Genomic DNA, 26,949 nt, shown 5'->3' with positions numbered 1-26,949 from the left:
GAGATGAAGAAGGGCATTATATAATAATTACAGGGTCTATCCATCAGGAAGAGCTAACAGTTATAAATGTCTATGCGCCGAATACCGGAGCCCCCAAATATATAAAACAATTACTCATAAACATAAGCAACCTTATTGATAAGAATGTGGTCATTGCAGGGGACTTTAACACCCCACTTACAGAAATGGATAGATCATCTAGACACACAGTCAATAAAGAAACAAGGGCCTGAATGATACATTGGATCAGATGGACTTGACAGATATATTTAGAACTCTGCATCCCAAAGCAACAGAACATACTTTCTTCTCGAGTGCACATGGAACATTCTCCAAGATAGATCATATACTGGGTCACAAAACAGCCCTTCATAAGTTTACAAGAATTGAAATTATACCATGCACACTTTCAGACCACAATGCTATGAAGCTTGAAATCAACCACAGGAAAAAGTCTGGAAAACCTCCAAAAGCATGGAGGTTAAAGAACACCCTACTAACGAATGAGTGGGTCAACCAGGCAATTAGAGAAGAAATTAAAAAAGATATGGAAACAAACAAAAATGAAAATACAACAATCCAAACGCTTTGGGACGCAGCAAAGGCAGTCCTGAGAGGAAAATACATTGCAATCCAGGCCTATCTCAAGAAACAAGAAAAATCCCAAATACAAAACCTAACAGCACACCTAAAGGAAATAGAAGCAGAACAGCAAAGGCAGTCTAAACCCAGCAGAAGAAGAGAAATCATAAAGATCAGAGCAGAAATAAACAATATAGAATCTAAAAAAACGGTAGAGCAGATCAACGAAACCAAGAGTTGGTTTTTTGAAAACATAAACAAAATTGACAAACCTCTAGCCAGGCTTCTCAAAAAGAAAAGGGAGATGACCCAAATAGATAAAATCATGAATGAAAATGGAATTATTACAACCAATCCCTCAGAGATACAAACAATTATCAGGGAATACTATGAAAAATTATATGCCAACAAATTGGACAACCTGGAAGAAATGGACAAATTCCTAAACACCCACACTCTTCCAAAACTCAATCAGGAGGAAATAGAAAGCTTGAACAGACCCATAACCAGCGAAGAAATTGAATCAGTTATCAAAAATCTCCCAACAAATAAGAGTCCAGGACCAGATGGCTTCCCAGGGGAGTTCTACCAGATGTTTAAAGCAGAGATAATACCTATCCTTCTCAAGCTATTCCAAGAAATAGAAAGGGAAGGAAAACTTCCAGACTCATTCTATGAAGCCAGTATTACTTTGATTCCTAAACCAGACAGAGACCCAGTAAAAAAAGAGAACTACAGGCCAATATCCCTGATGAATATGGATGCAAAAATTCTCAATAAGATATTAGCAAATCGAATTCAACAGCATATAAAAAGAATTATTCACCATGATCAAGTGGGATTCATTCCTGGGATGCAGGGCTGGTTCATCATTCGCAAATCAATCAATGTGATACATCACATTGACAAAAAAAAAGAGAAGAACCATATGATCCTGTCAATAGCTGCAGAAAAGGCCTTTGACAAAATCCAGCACCCTTTCTTAATAAAAACCCTGGAGAAAGTCGGGATAGAAGGAACATACTTAAAGATCATAAAAGCCATTTATGAAAAGCCCACAGCTAACATCATCCTCAATGGGGAAAAACTGAGAGCTTTTTCCCTGAGATCAGGAACACGACAGGGATGTCCACTCTCACCCCGCTGTTGTTTAACATACTGCTGGAAGTTCTAGCATCAGCAATCAGACAACAAAAGGAAATCAAAGGCATCCAAATTGGCAAAGATGAAGTCAAGCTTTCGCTTTTTGCAGATGACATGATATTATACATGGAAAATCCGATAGACTCCACCAAAAGTCTGCTAGAACTGATACATGGATTCAGCAAACTTGCAGGATACAAAATCAATGTACAGAAATCAGTTGCATTCTTATATACTAATAATGAAGCAACAGAAAGACAAATAAAGAAACTGATCCCATTCACAATTGCACCAAGAAGCATAAAATACCTAGGAATAAATCTAACCAAAGATGTAAAAGATCTGTATGCTGAAAACAAAGAAAGCTTATGAAGGTAATTGAAGAAGATATAAAGAAATGGAAAGACATTCCCTGCTCATGGATTGGAAGAGTAAATATTGTCAAAATGTCAATACTACCCAAAGCTATCTACACATTCAATGCAATCCCAGTCAAAATTGCACCAGCATTCTTCTCGAAACTAGAACAAGCAATCCTAAAATTCATATGGAACCTCAAAAGGCCCCAAATAGCCAAAGTAATTTTGAAGAAGAAGACCAAAGCAGGAGGCATCACAATCCCAGACTTTAGCCTCTACTACAAAGCTGTCATCATCAAGACAGCATGGTATTGGCACAAAAACAGACACAGAGACCAATGGAATAGAATAGAAACCCCAGAACTAGACCCACAAACGTATGGCCAACTCATCTTTGACAGAGCAGGAAAGAACATCCAATGGAAAAAAGACAGTCTCTTTAACAAATGGTGCTGGGAGAACTGGACAGCAACATGCAGAAGGTTGAAACTAGACCACTTTCTCACACCATTCACAAAAATAAACTCAAAATGGATAAAGGACCTGAATGTGAGACAGGAAACCATCAAAACCTTAGAGGAGAAAGCAGGAAAAGACCTCTCTGACCTCAGCCGTAGCAATCTCTTACTCGACACATCCCCAAAGGCAAGGGAATTAAAAGCAAAAGTGAATTACTGGGACCTTATGAAGATAAAAAGCTTCTGCACAGCAAAGGAAACAACCAACAAAACTAAAAGGCAACCAACGGAATGGGAAAAGATATTTGCAAATGACATATCGGACAAAGGGCTAGTATCCACAATCTATAAAGAGCTCACCAAACTCCACACCCGAAAAACAAATAACCCAGTGAAGAAATGGCCAGAAAACATGAATAGACACTTCTCTAAAGAAGACATCCAGATGGCCAACAGGCACATGAAAAGATGCTCAACGTCGCTCCTTATCAGGGAAATACAAATCAAAACCACACTCAGATATCACCTCACGCCAGTCAGAGTGGCCAAAATGAACAAATCAGGAGACTATAGATGCTGGAGAGGATGTGGAGAAATGGGAACCCTCTTGCACTGTTGGTAGGAATGCAAATTGGTGCAGCCGCTCTGGAAAGCAGTGTGGAGGTTCCTCAGAAAATTAAAAATAGACCTACCCTATGTCCCAGCAATAGCACTGCTAGGAATTTATCCAAGGGATACAGGAGTATTGATGCATAGAGGCACTTGTAGCCCAATGTTTATAGCAGCAATCTCAACAATAGCCAAATTATGGAAAGAGCCTAAATGTCTATCAACTGATGAATGGATAAAGAAATTGTGGTTTATATACACAATGGAATACTACGTGGCAATGAGAAAGAATGAAATATGGCCTTTTGTAGCAACGTGGATGGAACTGGAGAGTGTGATGCTAAGTGAAATAAGCCATACAGAGAAAGACAGATACCATATGGTTTCACTCTTATGTGGATCCTGAGAAACGTAACAGAAACCCATGGGGGAGGGGAAGGAAAAAAAAAAAAAAAAAGAGGTTAGAGTGGGAGAGAGCCAAAGCATAAGAGACTGTTAAAAACTGAGAACAAACTGAGGGTTGATGGGGGGTGGGAGGGAGGGGGTGGTGGGTGATGAGTATTGAGGAGGGCACCTTTTGGGATGAGCACTGGGTGTTGTATGGAAACCAATTTGACAATAAATTTCATATATTAAAAAAAAATCAATTGTCCTTAGATATATACACTTATTTCTGGACTTTCAATTCGATTTCTTTGTTATATAGGTCTATAACTGTGCCACTATCATGACTATTATAGGCTTGTAGTAGAATACTTTAAAATCACAAAGTAGGAATCCCTCAATATTGTTATTTTTTCTTTCAAGATTATTTTGGCTATGCAAGTCTATATGAATTTTAAGAATAAACAATTTTTAAAGTACTTTGTGTTGTATGGAAACCAATTTGATAATACATTTCCTATTAAAATAAATAAATAAATAAAGTATTTGTAAAATCTCCATGTCCTTTTCAGTATAATTTTTCATTCTCAAATTGAAACTTTCCATCAACTTAATTTTATTCTATGGTCTAAGATTCCATGAAAAATAGGGGCATTCAAAAATTATTAAGTTATAACAGGGCACCTGGGTGGCTCAGTCGGTGAAGTGTCCAACTCATGATTACAGATCAAGTCATAAGTCCAGAGTCATGAGATCAAGCCCTGTGTCAGGCTCCACACTGAGCATGGAGCACGGTTAAAATTCTCTCCCACTGCCCCTCTCCCCAACTCGTGCTCTGTAATAAATAAACAAACTAATGTTAAAACAAAACTATTTGTATTGTTATCACTCCTCTCTCTGATGTCATATCAACTTATTATGTCAGCAAGTTGTATTTAAAAATGTAAGAGAAGGTAAAGAATACAAAAGCATAATACATTTGGAAGATTAACCTAATAAGAATTTTAAATTGCCTCATCAACCACACATCATACATAAATAAAATATTATCAATAAAAAACCTTAAATAGTAACAGTTTATATACAATGATTTGAAAACTATACTAGGATTTTTATTGGCTGTTCATATAAGAACTCATTAATATTGTAAAAAACGACCATTTGAGACATCTAAAATTAGCAATCTTTAGGTAGATGCTCACAATTTATTACAAAGAACTACATTACCTATAAAAAGTGCTTTCTGCAGTAATGGAGAATGAGCATTGAGTTAGAAACATGATACCCTCTGAAGACAGATATGTGGCTCAGTGGTATCAGTAAACACATTCTCAAAAAACTACTTCTATCAATAAATGTCCTACATACAAATATAATTGAGTAACTTTCTAAATAAGGTACTGTAAAATAACAGACATAAGATTTATTTCTTCTGTTTGACATTATTCTATGTTATAACCAAAAGATTTATTAAATTCTATGGTAATTAGCCCAACTTATAGTTCTGTGTAAATGCTTAGACCTATGCTTAGCAAACACAGATATCTGAAATTTTACATCATTACAAACAATCTAGTCTGATATTCTAAGAAACAAAAATCTAAATGCCCTACAAATCACTAGAAGGAAGTCACTTAGGGTAATCACATATGTGAGCTACATCAGATTTTTATTTAGATTAGCATTTTAGATTACTATAGAGAATTCAGTAAGAAAGTAAACCATTCAGTGTATAAATGCCAAATCCTGCCTGCAAAATAACACTTTAAAAGACTTAAAACTAGGTGGATGCCTTACGTTTTACGCGTGAAGAAACACAAATGAACAGAAAAGGCCAACAAATTTTTCAGCAGCTGGAAATGTTAAATTTAATTACTGAAAAGAAATCATGCAGAGAAGCTGGCTGACAAACAAGATTTACAGTGAATGCAGGAAGTCATGTCAAAGTATCGAGATCATTTTCAGTAGCCACTGATAAACAGAAACCCAGGTTCAAGGAATGTAAAGATAATATAGATTATCCCAAAAACTGAAATTTTGAACAGCATGAAAACAGAGCATTCTGTTAGCCCAACAACAAGAAAGTATGTTTTTTTTAAAAAAACATTTAAACAGAAGATTTGTTATTACTCTGATAAAAGTTTAGTTTATATAGAATATGAACAACAAAATAAGCAATGCCATTTTTCAGTAGTTAGAAAAAACAATTAAAGCACTATTGAGAGTAAATGAATATGCTGTGAATAATTCCTGTTAAAAAAAATAATGATTGGAGAATTTTATTTGGCTCTGTATAACAGATCTCTGACACAAAAATTTTATTTATTCTACAACTTGGAATTTCAGTGCTTAAAAGAGATAAATATAGATAGATACATAAATATATAGATACATTAACACAGATACACATATGGATAAATAATACTGCATTGTATTGATATACCACATTTTCTTTATCCATTCATCAGTTAATGAACATTTGGGTTAATTCCACTTTTGGTAATTATGAATAATGCAGCTATGAACATTCCTGTTCAAGGTTTTGTGTGGACATGTTTTCAATACCCTTGGATATATACCTACGAGTAGAATCACTGGATCATAGAGTAACTCTCTTTTTAAACATCTGAGGAACTGCCAAACCATATTCCAAAGTGGCTATACCATTTAATATTCACACCATTAGCATATGAGGGTTCTAATTTCATTACATCTTCACCAACTCATGTTATTAGCTGGCTTTTTTATTATAACCTTCCTGGTGCTTTGAAGTAGTATCTCATTGTGGTTTCAGTTCTCATTTCCTTAATAACTAAAGAAGTTGAGCATCTTTTCATGTGCTTAATATTGGCCATTTGTCTATTACCCTTGGAGAAATACCTATTCAAATCCTCTACCTATTTTTCAATTGTGTTATTATGTCTTCTGATCTATCTATCTATCTGTCTGTCTACCTACCTACCTATGTTATAAGTATTTGAAAATCAGCAGTCAGTTCCTATTCACACTGTCTATAGATTTTTGAAACTGATGACAGGTACACAGGTAACCAATTTATACAGCTTACTTGGGGCTTCTTCACCTACTTTATATCTTCTACATAATAGCACACAAATAAGCATGAGACATCCCTTATTCCATTAACCTTGACTCTTTCGTTGAACCTGGTGTCAATGCACACATTGGAAGTTGCTATCTCCTTATGGTAACTTTATCGGTATCTTTGAGTGCCCAAGGGACATGCTTCTTGAAGTCCACTCTATGGATTTGCTTATGAATACTGATTTGTGTATTCCCTGTTCACTACCCTACTGATGGCAGAACAGTCCTTCTCTCCACCCTTCTTTGCAAAAGCCATTCTACTGAACCCAGGTTGGCAAGGAAGAGCATGAGGTATACTAAGAGAAGAAAAGAAGCAAGGTGAATAAAATTTCCATGTTGCCTGGAGGCAGAACAAGAGAAGTCCCTCTTAATTGCTGAACTCTAAAAGTTATTTCTATATTTCAGATACCAAACCCTTACTACATATAAGATTTGCAAATATGTTCTTTCTTTCTAAAGGTTAACTTTTCTTTCTTCCCAGTATATTTTAAATCCCAAACACTGTTAATTTTTATTAAAGTCCAATTTATCTATTTTTTCATTGGTTGTGATTATTAGTTTTAAAATCTAGAAGACAGGAAGAATTACTATGACTATGACAAAAAGGAACATAAGCAGGGGCAGGCAATATGTAATTCAGGTTGGAACACATAAATTATTATTTTTTATCTTTCTGAATGAACTGTAGTATGCAATCTATGACTTTTTCACCCAAAATTGTAGTTATCGTTTTAAAAAAAAAGTTTTATTTAAAAATATAAACCATTACTTCCCCAGTGACATTCTAAACTTTGACAATATTCATGCATTAATTATAACCACAAAGCAATTTTGAAACGTATTTTTTTTAAGTTTATTTATTTTGACAGTGGGGTTAAGGGGCAGCGAGAGAAAGGGAAAGAGAGAATCCCAAGCAGGCTCGCACTTTCAGCACAGAGAGCAACGTGGAGCTCAATCCCACAAACCATGAGAATCATGACCTGAGCCAAAATCAAGAGTCAGATGTTTAACTGACTGAGCCACCCAAGTCCCATAGAATCTTTTATTTTAAAAATTAGACTAAGGGGCGCCTGGGTAGCTCACTTGGTTAAGCTCCCAACTGCAGCTCAGGTCATGATCTCTTGATTCCTGGGTTTGAGCCCCACATCTGGCTCTGTGCCACAGCTCAGAGCCTGGAGCCCACTTCAGATTCTGTGTCTCTGTCTCTCTGCCTCTCCCCCTCTCTGTGCTCTGTCTCTCCCTCTCTCTCTCAAAAATAAACAAACGTTAAAAATGTTTAAATTTAATTAATTAAAGTTAAAATTAACAGCATAGGTATATTAATGATTTCTCAATGCTCCATAAAGTGGATCTGCCACTATTTACTGAATTGTCCATTAATTTTTGGACATTATGACATTTACCAATATTTTTCTGTTATATTTATTATGGTGACATTTTCAAGGATGTAAATGTTTTGTGCTAAATTATTTACATAAAAAATTCAAAATAAAAGTTAAGTCAAAGATAGGCCTCCTTTTGGGGCGCCTGGGTGGCGCAGTCGGTTAAGCGTCCGACTTCAGCCAGGTCACGATCTCACGGTCTGTGAGTTCGAGCCCCGCGTCAGGCTCTGGGCTGATGGCTCGGAGCCTGGAGCCTGTTTCCGATTCTGTGTCTCCCTCTCTCTCTGCCCCTCCCCCATTCATGCTCTGTCTCTCTCTGTCCCAAAAATAAATAAAAAACGTTGAAAAAAAATTTAAAAAAAAAAAAAAAAAAAAAAAAAAAGATAGGCCTCCTTTTAAAGATCTTTCCAAAACAACTGTACTCATGGCTCCTGCATGGCTCATATAAGCATCTGACTCTTGATTCAGCTCAAGTCATGATCTCGAGGTCATGAGATCAAGCCCTTTGCCAAACCTGGAGATTCCTTGGGATTCTCTCATTCCCTCTCTTTCTGTCCCTACCCCACTCACACTCTCTCTCTCAAATTAAAAACCACACAAAACAAAAAAAAAATAACTGTACTCAAGTAATGTTACAAGTAACATGTCCATTCAATTTTCCAAACAGCTTACTAGCATCCAGGTATAAAAAGAATAGTTGTCACCTTATTTTGCATTTTCCATAACTGACAAGCCATACTTTGTTTCCAATCTCCATCTTCCCCTCACTTATTTCTATTTTTATATATTTAAGTATTATTACATCATATCTCATTCAAATGGTTTCCTAAATTTATTTTCAGTTTTCGTGTTTGTTATTTTGGTCACACAAGTGTCTACAATGATGAATTAATAAATCTATTCTTCTTAGATTGTCTGGTATTTTGGAACTCTGGAAAACTACTTGTTGAAAACAATCTGTTGCTGTTATGTGTCAGATACCTAATACAATTTCCACATTTAATTTTCATAAAGCTAATCATGCATTACTGAACATCTTGAAGAACAACCTAGTATAGTTATCATTTCAAATTGGACAGATATCATTTCTCTCAGTCCTTTAGAACTCCCCAGTGGAAATTTTACCATGATTATACATCAGGGTAATGTGGTTTAATTAATTTATTAATTTTAAAAAAGCTTTAAGTAAAAACACAAAATGAATGTAAAAGGAGAGAAAAACATAGCTATCCAAAGACGTTACTGAATTAGAAAACAATTAAGTCAAACATTCAAAAAATAAGTCCAACAAAAACCTCCATCTGGTAAGATTTACCCATGTAATATAAGCAAATCTAAAAAAAAATTAGTAATATAGAGCATTATTATAGACTACCATAATTAAAATTTTGTAATCCTAATAAAGTAAAATAGAAAATTCAGTAGACACCTACAGACATACATATCAACAAAATGCACACTAAAAAATTATAACTGTAGCATTTTTCATAATACCAGGAGAAAAGGAAAAACATAAATGTTTAAGTATGGAATCTAGCATTATAATAAATATACCAAGAGTATAGTACACAAAAATACAATTACTGTGTAAAGTAAGAAAAATAAGGAATCTCAGTAAAAGCTGATAATGCTAAGATACAGTTTTAAGTTAAAAACAGCTGGTGCAAAAAAAAGTATGTACACTATGCATTCATCTGTGTAAAAAGACATGGTGTATTTGTATTCCCTATATTGAATATCTCTAGGAAAATAGCCAAAGAACTGATAATACAGATTCCCAAGGGAAAAGCCTGCAATGAAGTTTTTCCTATAACCACTTTTGTGTAGTTAGAAATATGAATATATTAGCAATATTTTAAAAGCTAATAAAAAACTCACAGGGATGTTGGCATCTTAATAGAATACACAAAACTTGAGAATCTATTGCTCCACTCCTAACAATGACAAAATACAAATAAATAAAAAAGAACCAAACTCCAGAAAGTAACTATCCTTTTGTAGAAGAGAACAGACCCTCAGCTATTTTTATCTCCAGAAGAGCTACAACTTGAATGACTTGAAAACATTATGCTAATAAAAGAAATCATCATAAAACACCACATATTATATGATACCGTGATTCCAATTACATGAAATGGTGAGAAAGGCCAAATCTGTAGAGACAGAAATTAGATAAATAATTGTCTAAATTTGTAAATATTGGTGGCTGGTAATAAATAGGTAGAGGATTTCTTTTAGGATAATAAAAATTGTGATGATGGTCTGACTCTGAATGTACTAAAAGCCAAGGAATTGCACATTAAGATGGGTTAACTATATGGTCTGTGAATTGTAGCTCATTAGTTTTTACATCATGCAGTATGGAACGTTTAACTTTTCTTTAAGTTTTGGTTGATCCAACTTAAAAAAAAATTAAGACACTAAATGACTAATTTATTATAATGTACAGTCCCTGAATGGATCATTTTCAAGACAAGTAGCTGTTAATGACATTTTTACATAAAAAGGCAAATTGGAATGTAGGCTAGATATCAGAGATAGTAGTAAATTATAACTTTTTATAAATAGGAATAATGTAATCATATAGAGAAATATCCTCAGGTTTGAGAAATTCATACTGAGGTATTAAGTGGTCATTAGTCACATGGTCTATAATTTACTTTAAAACACTTCAGTAAAAAAACAAGGCATACATGGCAAAATGTTACAACTGTTAAGTCTAACTGAGGAGGCTTCATTATACTTCTACTTTTATATATGTATTTAAGCTTAATACTGAAAAGTTTTTACTTTTCACACAACTTAAAAAAAATGTTGCATTAGCTTAATGACTGTGATGAGAAAAAGGAAAAATGTATGGAACACAAGAGAATCATTTGAAAGAAGCCTTAACAGGCAAGACTAATATCATAAAAAGAAAGCCTCATTTAACAACAACAACAATAAAATGATATTGGAAAAACTGGCTAAAGTATTTGATAATATCAAAATAGAGACTTTTACAATGCAAAGAAAAATATGAGATATTTTAAAAACTAAAACTGAGGTTTATATCCATAGCAAATGTTGAAGAATATTTAAATGATCTTGAAATGAGAAAAAACCTTAGCCTAGAAATAATGAAAACAATGATAAAGGAAATCCTTTGAATTATGTTATATTAAATTTTAAATGACTATAAATGCATAATAAACATGACAGTAAATAAATTATGGGGAAACATACTATAACAAATAAAGGTTAATACCTATAAAATATAAAGCCACTGTATAGAAAGAAAATAATCATTAAGAAAATAACATTTATTTTCTTTGCATAAGCAATGGAAATAATAGATATTTAAAAGAATAAAACTCATAATGAAGCACTGTTGAAGCTCATTAGTAATAAAAATCATGTGGACTATAAAACAAGAGTTCATAAGCTTTTACTTATCAAACTTAAAACTATTCAATTATGGGAGTAGTGTAGTGAAATGGAAAAAGTGTATGAGATGAAAAGTTTTCAAAAGAAATTTCTCAGTATGAATTAACATACTCACAAGAACTCAAACTCTGATACCAGATTTTCACTTAAATGAACTCAGCCTACTTAAAAAATGAGAAATGCAAATAAAAATTTATTAACATTGATATTCTTCAAAATTTTGTTTATAATAGAAGAAATATAGAATTTAAGTATCTATGAATAAAAACTATTAAAATTACTTACTACACGTTTGTATCAGGAAACATCACACAGTTATTACAAATCATGTTTTCAAAAAATATCTCATAATGGCAAACCGCACATAAATTATTTTCATATCAGATTTTACACATATATTGTAAATATTTATTTTTGAGACAGAAAGAGAGCACAAGCAGGGGAGAGACAGAGAGAAAAGGGAGAGAGAATTTCTAGCAGGCTCTGAGCTGTCAGCACAAAGCCCGACACAGGGCTCAAATTCACAAACTGTGAGATCATGACCTGAGCTGATAACAAGAGTAGGATGTTTAACCAACTGAGCCACCCAGGCACCCAAGATTTTTAATATTTTTAAATATTGAAGTATAACTAACAATGTTATATTATTTTCAGGTGTACTACACATTGGTTTAACAATTCTATACACTGCGCCAAGCTCACCATAAGTGCACTCACCATCTGTCACCACATAGTCAATAAAATGTTAATGACTATATTTTCTATGCTATACTTTACATCTCTGTGACTTATTTATTTCATAAATGAAAATTTACTCCTCTTGATCCCCTTCATCTGTTTCACTGATCCCCAACCATCTACTCCCTGGCAACCACTACTTTCTTCTCTGTGTTTAAGAGCCTGTTTCCTGGTTTGCTTTTTCATTTGTTTCTTAGATTCTGCAAAAAAGAGAAATCACGTGGTAATTTTCTTTCTCTGACTTATTTCACATTGAATAATCCCCTCTTTGTTGCAAATAGCAAAATTTCACTCCTAAATATATACCTGGGACACCTGGTTGGCTCATTCAGTTAAAGCATCTGACTCTTGATTTCAGCTCAGATCGTGATTTTCACGGTTCATGGGTTTGAGCCCATGAACTCCATGCTGACAGCACAGAGCCTACTTGGGATTCTCTCTCCCTCTCTCTCTACCCCTCTCCCACCCACTCCCTCTGTCTCAAAATAAGTAAATAAATATTTATGTGTATACACATACACACACATACCTGTGTGTACACGTGCGCACACACACACACACACACACACACCCCTTTGTCCATATATGAAAAATCTACAGTTGACATAATACTCAGTGGTAAAAAAACTGACAGCCTTTCCTCCTAAGATCAGGAACAAGAAAAAGATGTTCACTCTCACCATTTTAATTTAACACAATACTGGAAGTCTTACCCACGGCAATCACACAACAAGAATAAAGAAGAGTCATCCACACTGGTAAGGAAGAAGTTAAACTGTCACTCTTTGCAGATGGCATGATATTATATATACAAAACCTAAAGAATCCTCCAAAAACTACTAGAACTATTCAATAAAAGAACTGAGTAAAGTTGCAGCATAAAAAATTAATACCCAGGAATTGGTAATGTCTCTATACACTAATAACGAGGTAGCAGGAGAGAAATTAAGAAAACAATCCCATTTACAATTGAATAAAAAGAATAAAACTCCTAGGAATAAAACTAACCAAGAAGGTGAAAGACCTGTACTCTGAAAACTGTAAACACTATTGAAAGAAATTCAAGGTGACATACACAAATGGAAAGATACTTCACAACCATGGATTAGAAGAATTAATATGGTTAAAATGTCCATAATACCCAACACAATCTATGGATTCAGTGCAATCCTTATCAAAATACTAATAAGCATTTTTCATAGAACCAGAACAAATAATACTAAAATTTGTATAGAACCACAAAAGACCCCAAAAAGCCAAAGCAATCTTGAGAAAGAACAACAAAGCTGAAGGCATAACAATCCCAGATTTCAAAATATGCTACAAAGCTGTAGCAATCAAAACAGTATGGTACTGGCACAAACAGACATACAGATCTGTGAAGCAGAAGAGAGCCCAGAAATAAACCCATGCTTATATGGTCAATTAATCTATGACAAAGGAAGCAAGAATATATACAACAAAGCAAAGACATTCTCTTCAACAAATGGTGTTGGGAAAACTGGCAATTATACGCAAAAGAATGACTACACTATTATCTTACACCATACACAAAAATAAACCTAAGATGGATTAAAGACCTGCATGTAAACCTAAAACTCCTGGAAAAGAACATAAGTGGTAATTTCTTTCAAATGGTCTTAGCAACATTTTTCTAGATATGTCTCCTAAGGCAAGGGAAACAAAAGCAACAATAAACTACTGGGACTACACCAAAATAAGGAGCTTTCACACAGCTAAGGAATTCATTAATGCAATCTACTGAATGGGAGAAGATATCTGCAAATGCTATGCCCAATAAGGGGTTAATATCCAAAATATATAAAGAACATATACAACTCTATACCAAACAAACAAACAAAAACAGACTAAAAAATGGGCAGAGGACCTGAACAGACAGACATTTTTCCAAAGAAGACATACATGTTGGCTTTCCAAAGAAGCCAACAGACATATGAAAAAATGCTGGACATCACTATTCATCAGGGATATGCAAATCAAATCAGAATGAGATATCACCTTATAGTATCAGAATAGCTAAAATGATAAAGACAAGAAAAAACAAGTGTTGACAATAACATGAAGAAAAAGGAACCCTCAGGCTTGGAGAAAACTGCGTTGTTGGTGAAAATGCAAATCGGTACAACTACTATGGAAAACAGTATGGAGGTTCCACAAAAAATTAAGAATAGAAATATCATATGATCCAGTAATTCCACTATTGGGTATTTACTCAAAAAAAAAAGCTAATATGAAAAGTTATGTGCACCCCTATGTTTACCACAGCATTATTTACATTAGCGAATATATGGAAGCAACCAAAGTGTCCATAAATAGGTAATGTTAAATTTTTTGAAAGTATCCTTAGGAGGCTAATTTGGTCAGTGGCAACATTCAGTAAATGAGTAGATTAGTATATGTGTATTTTAAAAAGACAACAGGATATATACACAGGACTGTTAAATACTTTTGCAACCTCTGTTAAGACTAAAATTTTTTAAGTTACAATTTAAAAAGAAAACAAATGTAGATAAACAGATTAAAGCAAGACAATAAATATTCCTTTAAATTTTTCATTATTTTCTAAGGTTTCTATAAAAAACACATATCACTTTTATAATTAGAAACATAAACATTTATTTTAAATAAAATAAATGACATTAATCCCAAAAATTCAAATACTGAAAAGGTAAGTAGGATAATTCATGAAAATTAACCTTAAAACCGGTAGTTTAAGTCTCTATTATTACATTTTAATTATGTTTCCTATACTTTCAGAACTGCCAAGTATATGTTAAATAATGTATTATTTTAACAGCAAAAACTTCATGATGCCATAAGGATATGAAGACACAGGTTACCCTGTTATGAGACCTGGGTTCTGGTTCAAAACCATCAGTTTCCTAGCTATGTGACCAACACCAAATCCCATTCGCTCAATCCGTCCTACATAGTTAACAGATCTGTTGTGGTGCCAAAATGAGAAAATGTATGTTAAATCACCTAATAGATGGTGTTAGGCCACAAAATAACATAGTCATAACTTTCTTTTAGATTACATGAATTCAAATCCTAGCTTTACCACTTACTAGCTGTATGACCTAGAACAAATCACCTTACCTGTCTGCGCTTCAGGTTTCCTTATCTGTATAAAGTACCTCAAAAGATTACTATAAAAACCTACTTTATTCTTGGTATAGGCTTAGATAAATATATGGTACTATATAAGGGTTTCTCAATTTTTAAACATTTTGAAGTACTGGATGGCTCAGTTGAGTGCCCGACAGCACAGGTCATGATCTCACAGTTTTGTGACTTTGAGCCCCAAATCAGTCTCTCTGCTGTAAGCACAGAGCCTGCTTTGGATCCTCTGCCTCCCTCTCTCTCTGCCGCTATCATGCTCGTGCTTTCTCTCCCTCTGTCAAAAGTAGATATACATGAAATCATCAAAAGACATTAGCCAACCGGATCCAACAATACATTAAAAAAATTATTCACCACGACCAAATGGGATTTATATCTGGGATGAAGGGCTGGTTCAATATTCACAAAACAATCAATGTGATTCATCACATCAATAAAAGAAAGGACAAGAACTACATGATCCTCTCAATAGATGCAGAAAAAGCATTTGACAAAACATAGCATCTTTTCTTGATAAAAACCCTCAAGAAAGTAGAGATAGAAGGATCATACCTCGAGATCATAAAAGACATATAAGAACAACCCAACGCCAATATCATCCTCAAGGGAGAAAAACTGAGAGCTTTCCCCCTAGGTCAGGAACAAGACAGGGATGTCCACTCTCACCACTGTTATTCAACATAGAATTGAAGTCTTTGCCTCAGCAATCAGACAACACAAAGGAATAAAAGGCATCCAAATTGGCCAGGAGGAGGTCAAACTTTCACTCTCCGCAGATGACATAATACTTTATACAGAAAACCCAAAAGATTCCACCAAAAAACTGCTAGCACTGATCTATGAATTCAGCAAAGTTGCAGGACATAAAATCAATGCACAGAAATCGATTGCATTCGTATACACCAACAATGAAGCAACAGAAAGTGAAATCAAGGAATCGGTCCCATTTACAACTGCACCAAAAACTATAAAATACCTAGGAATAAATCTAACCAAAGAGGTGAAAAATCTATCCAAACTATAGAGAAAGCTTATGAAAGAAACTGAAGAAGACACAAAAAACATGGAAAAATATTCCATACTCCTGGATAGGAAGAACAAATATTGTTAAAATGTCAATACTACCCAAAGCAATCTACATATTCAGTGCAATACCTATCAAATTAACACCATCTTCCTTCACAGAGCTAGAACAAACAATCCTAAAATTTGTTTGGAACCAGAAAAGACCCCAATAGCCAAAGCAATCATGAAAGAGAAACTGAAGCTGGAGGCATCAGAATCCCAGACTTCAAGCTGTATTACAAAGTTGTAATCATTAAGGCAGTATGGTACTGGCACAAAAACAGACACTCAGATCAATGGAACGGAAGAGAGAACTCAGAAGTGGACCCACAAACATACGGCCAACTAGTCTTTGGCAAAGCAGGAAAGAACATCCAATGGAATAAAGATAGTCTCTTCAGCAAGTGATGCTGGGAACACTGGACAGCGAAATGCGAGAAGAATGAACCTGAACCACTTTCTTACACCATACACAAAAATAAACTCAAAATCATAAAAGACCTCAATGTAAGACAGGAAGCCATCAAAATCCTTGAGAGGAAAGCAACCAAAAACCTCTCTGACCTTGGCTGCAGCAACTTCTTACTCAACACATCTCTGGAGGCCAGGGAAACCAAAGCAAAAATGAACTATGGGGACATCATCAAAATAAAAGGCTTCTGCACAGCAAAGGAAACAATCAACAAAACTAAAAGGCAACTGACAGAATGGGAGAAGATATTTGCAAATGACATATCAGATAAAGGGTTAGTATCCAAAATCTATAAAGAACTTATCAAACTCAACACCCAAAAAACAAAGAATCCAGTGAAGAAAAGAGCAAAAGACATGAATAGACACTTCACCAAAGAAGACATCCAGATGGCCAACTGACACATGAAAACATGCTCAACATCACTCATCATCAGGGAAATACAAATCAAAACCACAATGAGATACCACCTCACACCTGTCAGAATGGCTAACAACTCAGGCAACAACAGATGTTGGCGAGGATGCGGAGAAACAGGATCTCTATTGCATTGGTGGTAGGAATGCAAGATGGTGCAGCCACTCTGGAAAACAGTATGGAGGTTCCTCAAAAAACTAAAAATAGAACTACCCTACGACCCAACAATTGCACTACTAGGCATTTATCCAAGGGATACAGGTGTGCTGTTTCGAAGGGGTACATGCACCCTCATGTTTATAGCAGCACTATCAACAATAGCCAAAGTATTAAAGAGCCCACATGTCCATCGATGGATGAATGGATGAAAAAGAGGTGGTATATCTATACAATGGAATATTACTTGGCATCAAATAGAATGAAACCTTGCCATTTGCAACTATGTGGATGGAACTAGAGGGTATTATGCTAAGTGAAATTAGAGGAAGACAAAAATCATATGACTTCACTCATATGAGGACTTTAAGAGACAAAACAGATGAACATAAGGGAAGAGAAGCAAAAATAATATAAAAAAAGGGAAGGGGACAAAACATAAGAGACTCATAAATATGGAGAACAAATAGAGGGTTACTGGAGGGATGGTGGGAGGGGAGATGGGCTAAATGGGTGAGGGGCATTAGGAATAAACTCCTGAAATCATCACTGCACTATATGCTAACTTGGATATAAATTTTTAAAAATTAAAGAAAAAAAAGTAAATATACATGAAATTTTTTTTTTAATTTAAAATGCTGAACTGGCAAAAAAAAGTTCTCTTTTATTAAAAAAATTTTTGCTAATGTGAAAATATATTTAAATCTTTCATCTAAAAGAAAAATATACAGATCTCTATATAAAGAATTAATCAAGCCTTATCATGGGATATTTTTCATAAAAACATTTGTTTTTAACACTTCAAATTAGCTTATTGGCCACTAGTTTGCAGTTTCACTGAAGCTAATAAGAAGTGAGTTCTGTACAGTAGATGAAACTCAAAGCAACATCAGTCAAAAGGACATTAAGAAATTCTTACTTGAAGTGGATTTTAACTTACAAAGAGTCTTAAAAATTAAATTGTTATATAACAATCTTGATCAAGTTTTCCAGATATGTTATGAATTTGAATAAACTAAACTTTGAAAGATAATTTTTTTAATAAAAATGGTGCAAACTGTACACCTAATACATATACCAATCATATTTACAAAACGGGGTCTAATGTTTTGCACAAAACAATTTTTTTTAACTTTTTTTTTTTTTTTGAGACAGAGAGAGACAGAGCATGAACGGGGGAGGGGCAGAGAGAGAGGGAGACACAGAATCAGAAGCAGGCTCCGAGCCATCAGCCCAGAGCCCGACGCGGGGCTCGAACCCACGGACCACGAGATCGTTACCTGAGCCGAAGTCGGACGCCCAACCGACTGAGCCACCCAGGCTCCCCTGCACAAAATGATTTTTAATAAACATTCCTCCACAACTATAAAATTAAAAAATAAAGCTAAGATGTACCCCTAATCAATGATGCCATGACACTCAAGGAACATCTACCTAAATCAAAATCAGATGTCAAGGATATCCCACTCAAATGATAATCACACAATGAACTAAAGACGTATATTTCAGATCTACACTGTCACCAATACCCTGATAATAAATGAAACAAGTCAGCTGTTTTTACAATCATAAATGGTATATAAATACATGACAATATCTCTTTGTTGCATGAGAAAGTAACTTTATGAGATAAAGTTCAGCCATTAGAATATAAGTGGTCTAGGACAAAATATGCATCTTGTAGAGCATTATTTAAGAGTTAAGATCAATACAGTTAGAAATATATCAAACATGAGTACGTCTCAATTAATCAGGGTTTTTATGGTATAAAAAATGGGAATTATTTTTCTATTGAAGTAAAGGCTAGTATGTAAAAAATACATCTTTGGTATCTTAAAACTGAATCTCACATAGAACAGGTGAACAAATATATACATATTCTCTATTAAAATTTAAGTAATGATAAAATTTGTTAAGAAATACTTGTTTTTATTTAGGTGTTTTATTGTCATGCTTTAAAATATTACCATATAATACAGCAAATTTCAGAGCAAGATGATAAAGATTAAAATAAAAAACTACTAGAGAAAACATAAAACTAAATAGCTCAGAATAAAGCTGCTGTGTTTGCCAAAGATTAAATTCTATTTACACATTCTATAATGTGAACCAAATACATAGATTTCAGATTAAGAGATAAATTACCTATATCTGGATTCTACTTTTAACTCTGGGTTATCTTCTGGGTTATCTTCTTTTATGCTGTTTCCTCATTCATAAAATGAGATATCATAGTTCTACCTCAGGGCTTTACTGTAAGGATTAAATTAGTTAAAACTTACAAAGCACCCATCACACAACTTAAGGACTCAGGCAGTATTAGCTACTCTTGTCACCATTATCCTTCATCTGAACTGTGGGCATACACACAAGCATGGACACACACACTGCATCAAATCAGTTTAATCTTTTGCAAAGCACAATGTTTTATAAGTATTTTTACTCTTTTCAATTCCGTATGTTTTCTCCTTCCTCATTCTCTCTCATTCATGCACATAAGAACACATATAACACCACCACCATCATCAACAATTCAAACAACAACAACAACAACAACAACAACAACAAAGAATTAAAAGAATGAACTACAAGCTCAACCCAGAGTTACAAAGTAACTTCTCCATAAGCAATTAGAAAGGACATTAAGAGATAAGTTCCAGGTTAGGATGGTAGGTTGAATAGGCAATTAATTTTTTTTCTTTTCAATTCTTAATTGAAAAGAATTGAAAAAAATTTCAATTCTTAAAATATTAGCAAACAAAGAAATTTTTTTGAACAAAAAAAATTAATTAAAATAACTAAACAACAAAAGAAACGTAACATAAAGCACCAAACATTAAATAATTGGTTGCCATGAACATAATAAACATATTGGAACTAGAACTAAGGGTGCAGCAAAGTTTAGTTCTTAACCATGTCTCATGTGCTGAAAGCAATAATGTTAAGTTGACAAAATTCCAAGAATTTTTTTTAGTGTCTTCATATATGGAGACAAAGAAACTGAGCAGGTACCATCATTCTCTGCATCTTCTAATTGAAGATGCTGGAGAAACCTACAGGGCAAAAATAGGTGAAGCAAGGAAGCAAAAAGTAGCGCTAATTTCCCAGGACAGAAGGAGACTCAAGATTACTCTCTGAAATGATAGATAATGATTCAAAACCTAAACACATTTTTCCCTGATGAGATTTTTCCATAGCTTCTAATAAGCTGGAACAAACTTGGCAAAAGATACGTAAAATCTTACAAAAGAAAGCAAAACTTGGGTGTGCTAAAAAAGCCTCCTCAGGACACCTGGGTGGCTTAGTCAGTTAAGTGTCCATCTCTTGATTTTGGCTCAGGTCATGATCTCATGGTTTCAGCTCAGGTCATGATCTCATGGTTCATGGGATTGAGCCCCATGTAGGACTCTGCATTAAGGGCACAAAGACTGCTTGGGATTCTTTCTCTGCCCTTCCCCACCCTGTCTCCCAAAACAAATAAACTTAAAAAAAAAAAAAGCCTCCTAATCTATTTCAAAGAGCTCCCTCCATATCTTTATGGTAAGTGATACAATACTGGGCAAATATCACATTGCAAAAATCAAACTGTAGCTCAGAGAGGGGAAAAATTAGCATTACATACAGTGGACAGAAGGGAAGAAGTCATTATGACATTCTGTTGGTTTAGACCTGTCTAAATATCTGTCTGGGCAAGACATTCTAAGCATGAACAAGATGAAAACTAAAAGCATTGCAGTGATGCAAACATATATCACCAATCAATGAATAAAAACACAAGCTAAATAATAAAATATTTACATAAAACTGGAAGATTCTATACAAATAACAATGAATCCTAAGAGAATATAACAAAAAGTAAAAGGACATACTCCATGATTATTTTCTTCTAATGAACAACGTAACAAAAATATAACTGAAACACACACAAGGTTAAAATAAGTGAATAAGATAAAGAGAAAAGCTGAAGACCAAAATAAAACAAAGAATAAAACATTATCATTACAGACAAATAAACTACAAATATCAAGGACAATATGTAACACTAAAAATTTAATTACTGATGGCGAAAGATCAAAGAAAGTAAAAGAACAAGGAACTGACATGAAACACAAAAAGAAATATCTAACATAAATCTCGTTGCTAAAGAAAAAAATAAAATAGAAAACATTTAATTTGAAAAACTGAAGGAAAAATATAAATTTGCAAATAATAACAAAAGACCATATTCTAGGAAGACTGGATGAATAGGTATTCAATATTGAGCCACACTGCTGTTAAGGAAAGGAATTTCATGGGCAAATAAAGAAATCTCAGACAGAAGAGAAGGAAATAATTGATACGGATAATATCAGACTGGCCTCAAACTTCTCTGAAAGAACATTTAAAGCTAGAAGACAAAGAAGGAATGTCTACAAAGTTCTAAAGGAACGCAAGGGTTAACCAAGAATATAAAACTCATCAAGAAGTCATTCAAATATAAAGACACCTGGGAGGCTCAGTTGGTTGAGCACGTGACTCTTGATCTTAGCTCAGGTCATGATCTCACAGTGTGTGGGTTCTAGACCCACATTAGGCTCTCGTAGCATGGAGCCTGCTTGGGATTCTGTCTCTCCCTCTCTCTCTCAAAATAAATAAATAAACTTAAAAAATAAAATATAAAGACAGCAAGCAAATGTTCTTAAACATGAAAAAGTTTTCAGTTTACAGAGAAAGTGAATCCTTGTGGGGAAAAAAAGTGATGAAAACTAGCCAATTAAGAAATGAGTCTGAAGAAAGAGCCTGTAATTAAGAAATTGTGACTAATAAAGGGGAGTATTGAAATCACTTAAATATTTTCAATCACTTAAGTAATATTGGAATTCTGATTAGAAAACATGAATGTTATATATTTGGACAATATGAAAATTAAAGTAGAACTTTAAAAATTGGGAGGTAAAGACAAAAACAATGGAAAAAATATAAGAGGACGAATGCCCTCAGCTTTCATAACAGGTTGTGAATTGAAATGCAATTTAAAAAACAATGACATGAATAAAGCTCATTTTTAAAAAATGAGCCATCAACCATTTAATCTTTTCATAATTTATTGACCTGTTCTTTAAGAAAGTACTGTGGCTTTTTTGTTGTTGTTATGGAAACATTTCTTTCCCTTTTTCCTCAGTTTTAACTTTGTTAAAGTTTACATGCGATGCTGCAATAAACAGCCTAGTATGTATATCCTTATATACTAGTACTTTTATTTCCAAAAGATATATTGACCCAATAGGATTACTGGGTAAATGAGTATTTGTGTGTGTGTGTGTGTGTGTGTGTAATTATCAAAATACATATGACCATACTATACTGTCTTATAATAACACTTAAAATGTGCATTTCCACTAAAAATATACACAAATACTACTGCCCATCTCCCCTATCTCCTTCAGCAGTACATCACTCTATTTACTTATCACTTTTTACTAAGTGTAGAGAAATGAAAAATCATGATTTCTGTAACTTATATTTCCTTAAAAGTTTTTTTAATTAATATTTTATATGTTACTGGTTACTTACATTCTTCAGTGCAATTCCTATTCAAATCCTCTGAGTATATGTCTCTGGGTTACTTTTCTTTCATCATTTCATAAAAATTATTAATAGAGTAAACATATTATCATTCTTCCCATGTTCCATGATGTATTCACATGCTGCTGGCATCTTTCCTCAGTTTAATATAATGTGTAGTAATAGATGTGCACTTTTATACTTTCCTTTTTTTTTTTTTTTTTTAATTTATTTTTGGGAGAGAGAGAGAGAGAGAGAGAGACAGAGCATGAGTGGGGGAGGGCAGAGAGAAAGGGAGACACAGAATCCAAAGCAGACTCCAGGCTCTCTAAGCTGTCAGCACAGAGACCAACACAGGGCTCGAACTCACAGTGAGATCATGACCTGAGCTGAAGTCAGATGCTTAACCAAGTGAGCAACCCAAGTGCCCCTTACTTTTATACTTTCTAAGTGACAGTCTTAATTAGAAAATTCTCTCATATGCCTTAGATCCACTTTTCCAGTTTTCCAAATATTTTCCTAAAATATATACTATGTCATCTTTCATCCTTTTTTTCATTATTCCATAGAGGAGATTTTTTTGTATATGCTATCTTTTATAGTATCAATAAGTACTGTTTATCTCAAAAGGCAAGTTCAAAACTCTTTTTTCATAATTCCTACAGATATGTTAAACCATTTATTTTCCCATATGAATTGGATATTTGGATATTTTTAAAGGGATATTTAAGTTCCAAATTACTCCGCTGTTTTCCTGATGAATGGTATGCTAATGCATATTGTATTGAATTTACATATTTGAGAAAAACTGACATTTTTGTGTCACTAAAATTTTCTACTTTTGACGATAAAGGACATTATGGAGACAACTGAGAAGACATGAGTAAGATCTGTAGATTAGTGTTATAACGAATGTTACGTTTCTGATTTGATATCTATGTAGAATGTACAGAACTATATGAATTAAACCAGAGAATGGACGTAGGAAATTCTCACTGAAGGAATTAGAAACAGAAGATTACTACAAATTCAACCTCCTCTCAAATTCATAAAAACAAAGAAAAAGTGGGAGAAATGCAAATATAATACAATTTTAAGCATCACAGAATCCAGGAAATGGTAAACAGGAATTTTTCTTTTTAATTTTTTTTTCAACGTTTTTTATTTATTTTTGGGACAGAGAGAGACAGAGCATGAACGGGGGAAGGGCAGAGAGAGAGGGAGACACAGAATCGGAAACAGGCTCCAGATTCCGAGCCATCAGCCCAGAGCCTGACGCGGGGCTCGAACTCACGGACCACGAGATCGTGACCTGGCTGAAGTCGGACGCTTAACCGACTGCGCCACCCAGGCGCCCCAGGAATTTTTGTATTACTCTTACAATTTTTCTATTAGTATCAATTTATTTCAAAATAAAAGAATGATTCTCTAGCTCTGTCTCTCACACATAAACACACACAGCAACATGTACAACCCAGCATAGAATGACTTTCCAGTAGTTTACATTTTGTTTACTATTAAGCTTTTATATTTGTTTCAAATAGTTATATGTGCATTCTTATAGAAACTGACCCAAAACATTATTTTTATCTTAAAATTTTTTTATGTTTATTTATATTTTTGAGGGAGAGAGAGAGACAGAGCATGAGTGGGGGAGGGGCAGAAAAAGAGGGAAACACAGAATCAAAGCAGGCTCCAGGCTCCAAGCTGTCAGCACAGAGCATGACATGGGGCTCAAACTCGTGAACCTCGAGATCATGACCTAAGCCAAAGTTGGATGCTCAATCAACTGAGCCACCCAGGCACCCCAACATTATTTTTATCTTAACTATAAACAGATCATACTACTGATTTCCATTCTTAGTGACTACTGCTTACTAGTCATCAAAGAAATGATACTAATTTTTTTACATATTTATCATATCCAATAATTTTACCAAAGTCCCTGTTGATTCTGATAAAAAAGTGTTCAAGAATCTCTTAGTTTTTCCTGGATCATAGCATTAGCACCAAAACATCAAAAAATGGTAAATAATGATGATAGTAGTTATCACACTTTTTTTCCTGATTTTAATAAAAATGATTTCACCATTTAAAATGATGTTCAGTAAAGTCTTTATCATATTCAGACTTTTACCAAATATATTTTTTTCTCAGAGTTTTCTTAGGGTTGGCTGCTAAAATTTATCATATACTTATTTCTACATTTATTGATACCTTCATATGATTTTTCTATATTTAATTTATTGATATAATTTATTTCATAGGTAAGTATCTTAATATTAAACACTCTTTGGATTGCGCAAGTAAATTCTAACTGGTCACAGTACATGATTTTTTCATTATGTTGTTAAATTGTTGGTTCAAGTTTTAGTTAAAACTTTGTACTCATATTCTTAAATGAAATTGGTCTCCTAGAATTTATTTTTCCAGTATCTCCTTCATGTTGTGACAGTTGTGTAACATGTCGTGGGAGTGCATTGTTTTTAATGCATCAGAAGAATATAAGCAACATTTGAATTACCTGCTCTTAACACTTTCCAAAACACCCAGATGGTGCTTTTTAATTTTTTTTCTAACTCTTAACAAATGTTCTTGCCAAATCTTCTACTTCACCTTAGGTGTACATTTTGGTAATTTATATACCACAACACCATTAATTTCCTCTATGAATTCACATTTGTTACATGTGTTCAGAAGCAACTGCCAAGAAAAGCAGCGGTCTCACGATGAGTCTGTCACTTGTTCCCCCTGTGAAGACTCACAAAGAAAGCTGTATGTTCATTTCCTCATTTACAAAGAGCAGCATGGTCACAAACCTCCAGGGTAAAAGAAACTTCATGCCTCTGCATTTCAGCTTCTCCCTAGAACCTGGAAGATCTTATCTCCACCATAGCAGTTTTCATTTCTGCTTGGTTGTCATTTCTGGTTAACTAGCTCTGCCTTGCCCAGAGAGGGCAAAAGTCCTTCCCTAATTCACTTTATTGGAAAACTACCAGAGCCAAAACCTGCTCACATGGTTAAGATGAGGTCAACCAAACACAGAAGCTGCCATGAGCAACTTGTGGGGAAAAAGGAGTTGAGACCAGAGGGCTATGGAGACTTGTAGTATCTTCCCAGAATCCCCCAAGACTCTCGAAAATTAATTTTTAATTTTTTGATGATATATGTTTGCTTAGACCATCTTACCGATGCAGTTTCCCATGATTACCATTAGAAATGGCAATTTGCTCACACCAACCACATGTTTAACCTACCTCAAATTCTGCATGTCTGTGAATATCCTCTGCTCGTTGCCTGCTCAGGATAAATTCAGCTTCATTTGCTACTCTTACTAGATGATCCTTCATTGTTTGACTAAGCAACCTATAAAGAGATTAATATTGTCAAATAAGTAAATGTGTACATACATAAGACATATGATGGTTCACTGCTCAAAGTTGATGTATCTTGTTATGTGGAGAAGAATGTTTATACTCCTCTTCTGTCATCATACCCAATGAAGTACCATTACTTCACACTAAATAATTAAAGGTATATAGCAACAAAAGTTACCCTTCTGGCAAAAGCAGAATAGCTTTTATCCAAGTAGCTATACAAGAAAAACAACTAAAAATACCATATCAAATTTGTGTTTTAATCTTTTTAAAGGTATTGGAGAATTTACAAGGCAGCCACAAAGTAAGGAGCCAAGATCCTAGAGAAGAAAGCACACAGAAGACATTCAGCATGATTTTTTTCACTGAACCATTTACTTTCCACAGGTGGAACTAGAGAAGCTAAACAGATTTATCAGTGTTACAGAGCTACGGAGACAAAAATTAAATGTTATGACCTGTCAAGGCAGAAGGATCCTAGTAGATTATCCAGGCTTACAGAAGGAACATAAGTATACCATAGGAAACAGAAAATAGACCAGTCTTTAAAAACACTAAAACAGACTCTCAAACAACACTATACTGATTTAT

The 26,949-nt window shown here is 34.2% G+C and overlaps 1 protein-coding gene across 6 annotated transcripts in view; it reads right to left on the bottom strand.

The window, feature by feature from the left end:
* The window catches only part of LRBA (LPS responsive beige-like anchor protein), a 780,253-nt gene that overhangs the window by 435,718 nt on the left and 317,586 nt on the right, over positions 1–26,949 (bottom strand). For all 6 annotated transcript variants that reach the window (XM_058721178.1, XM_058721180.1, XM_058721181.1 and 3 more), the window contains exon 36: positions 26,239–26,347. In XM_058721178.1, the coding sequence (XP_058577161.1) occupies positions 26,239–26,347 (109 nt within the window). The remainder of the gene's footprint in view (positions 1–26,238; positions 26,348–26,949) is intronic.

This window comes from Neofelis nebulosa, chromosome 3, assembly GCF_028018385.1.
Source record: "Neofelis nebulosa isolate mNeoNeb1 chromosome 3, mNeoNeb1.pri, whole genome shotgun sequence".
NCBI classification, from domain to species: Eukaryota; Metazoa; Chordata; class Mammalia; order Carnivora; family Felidae; genus Neofelis; species Neofelis nebulosa.
Note: the sequence above shows the minus strand (reverse complement) of the source record. Positions and strands in the feature narration are given on the sequence as shown.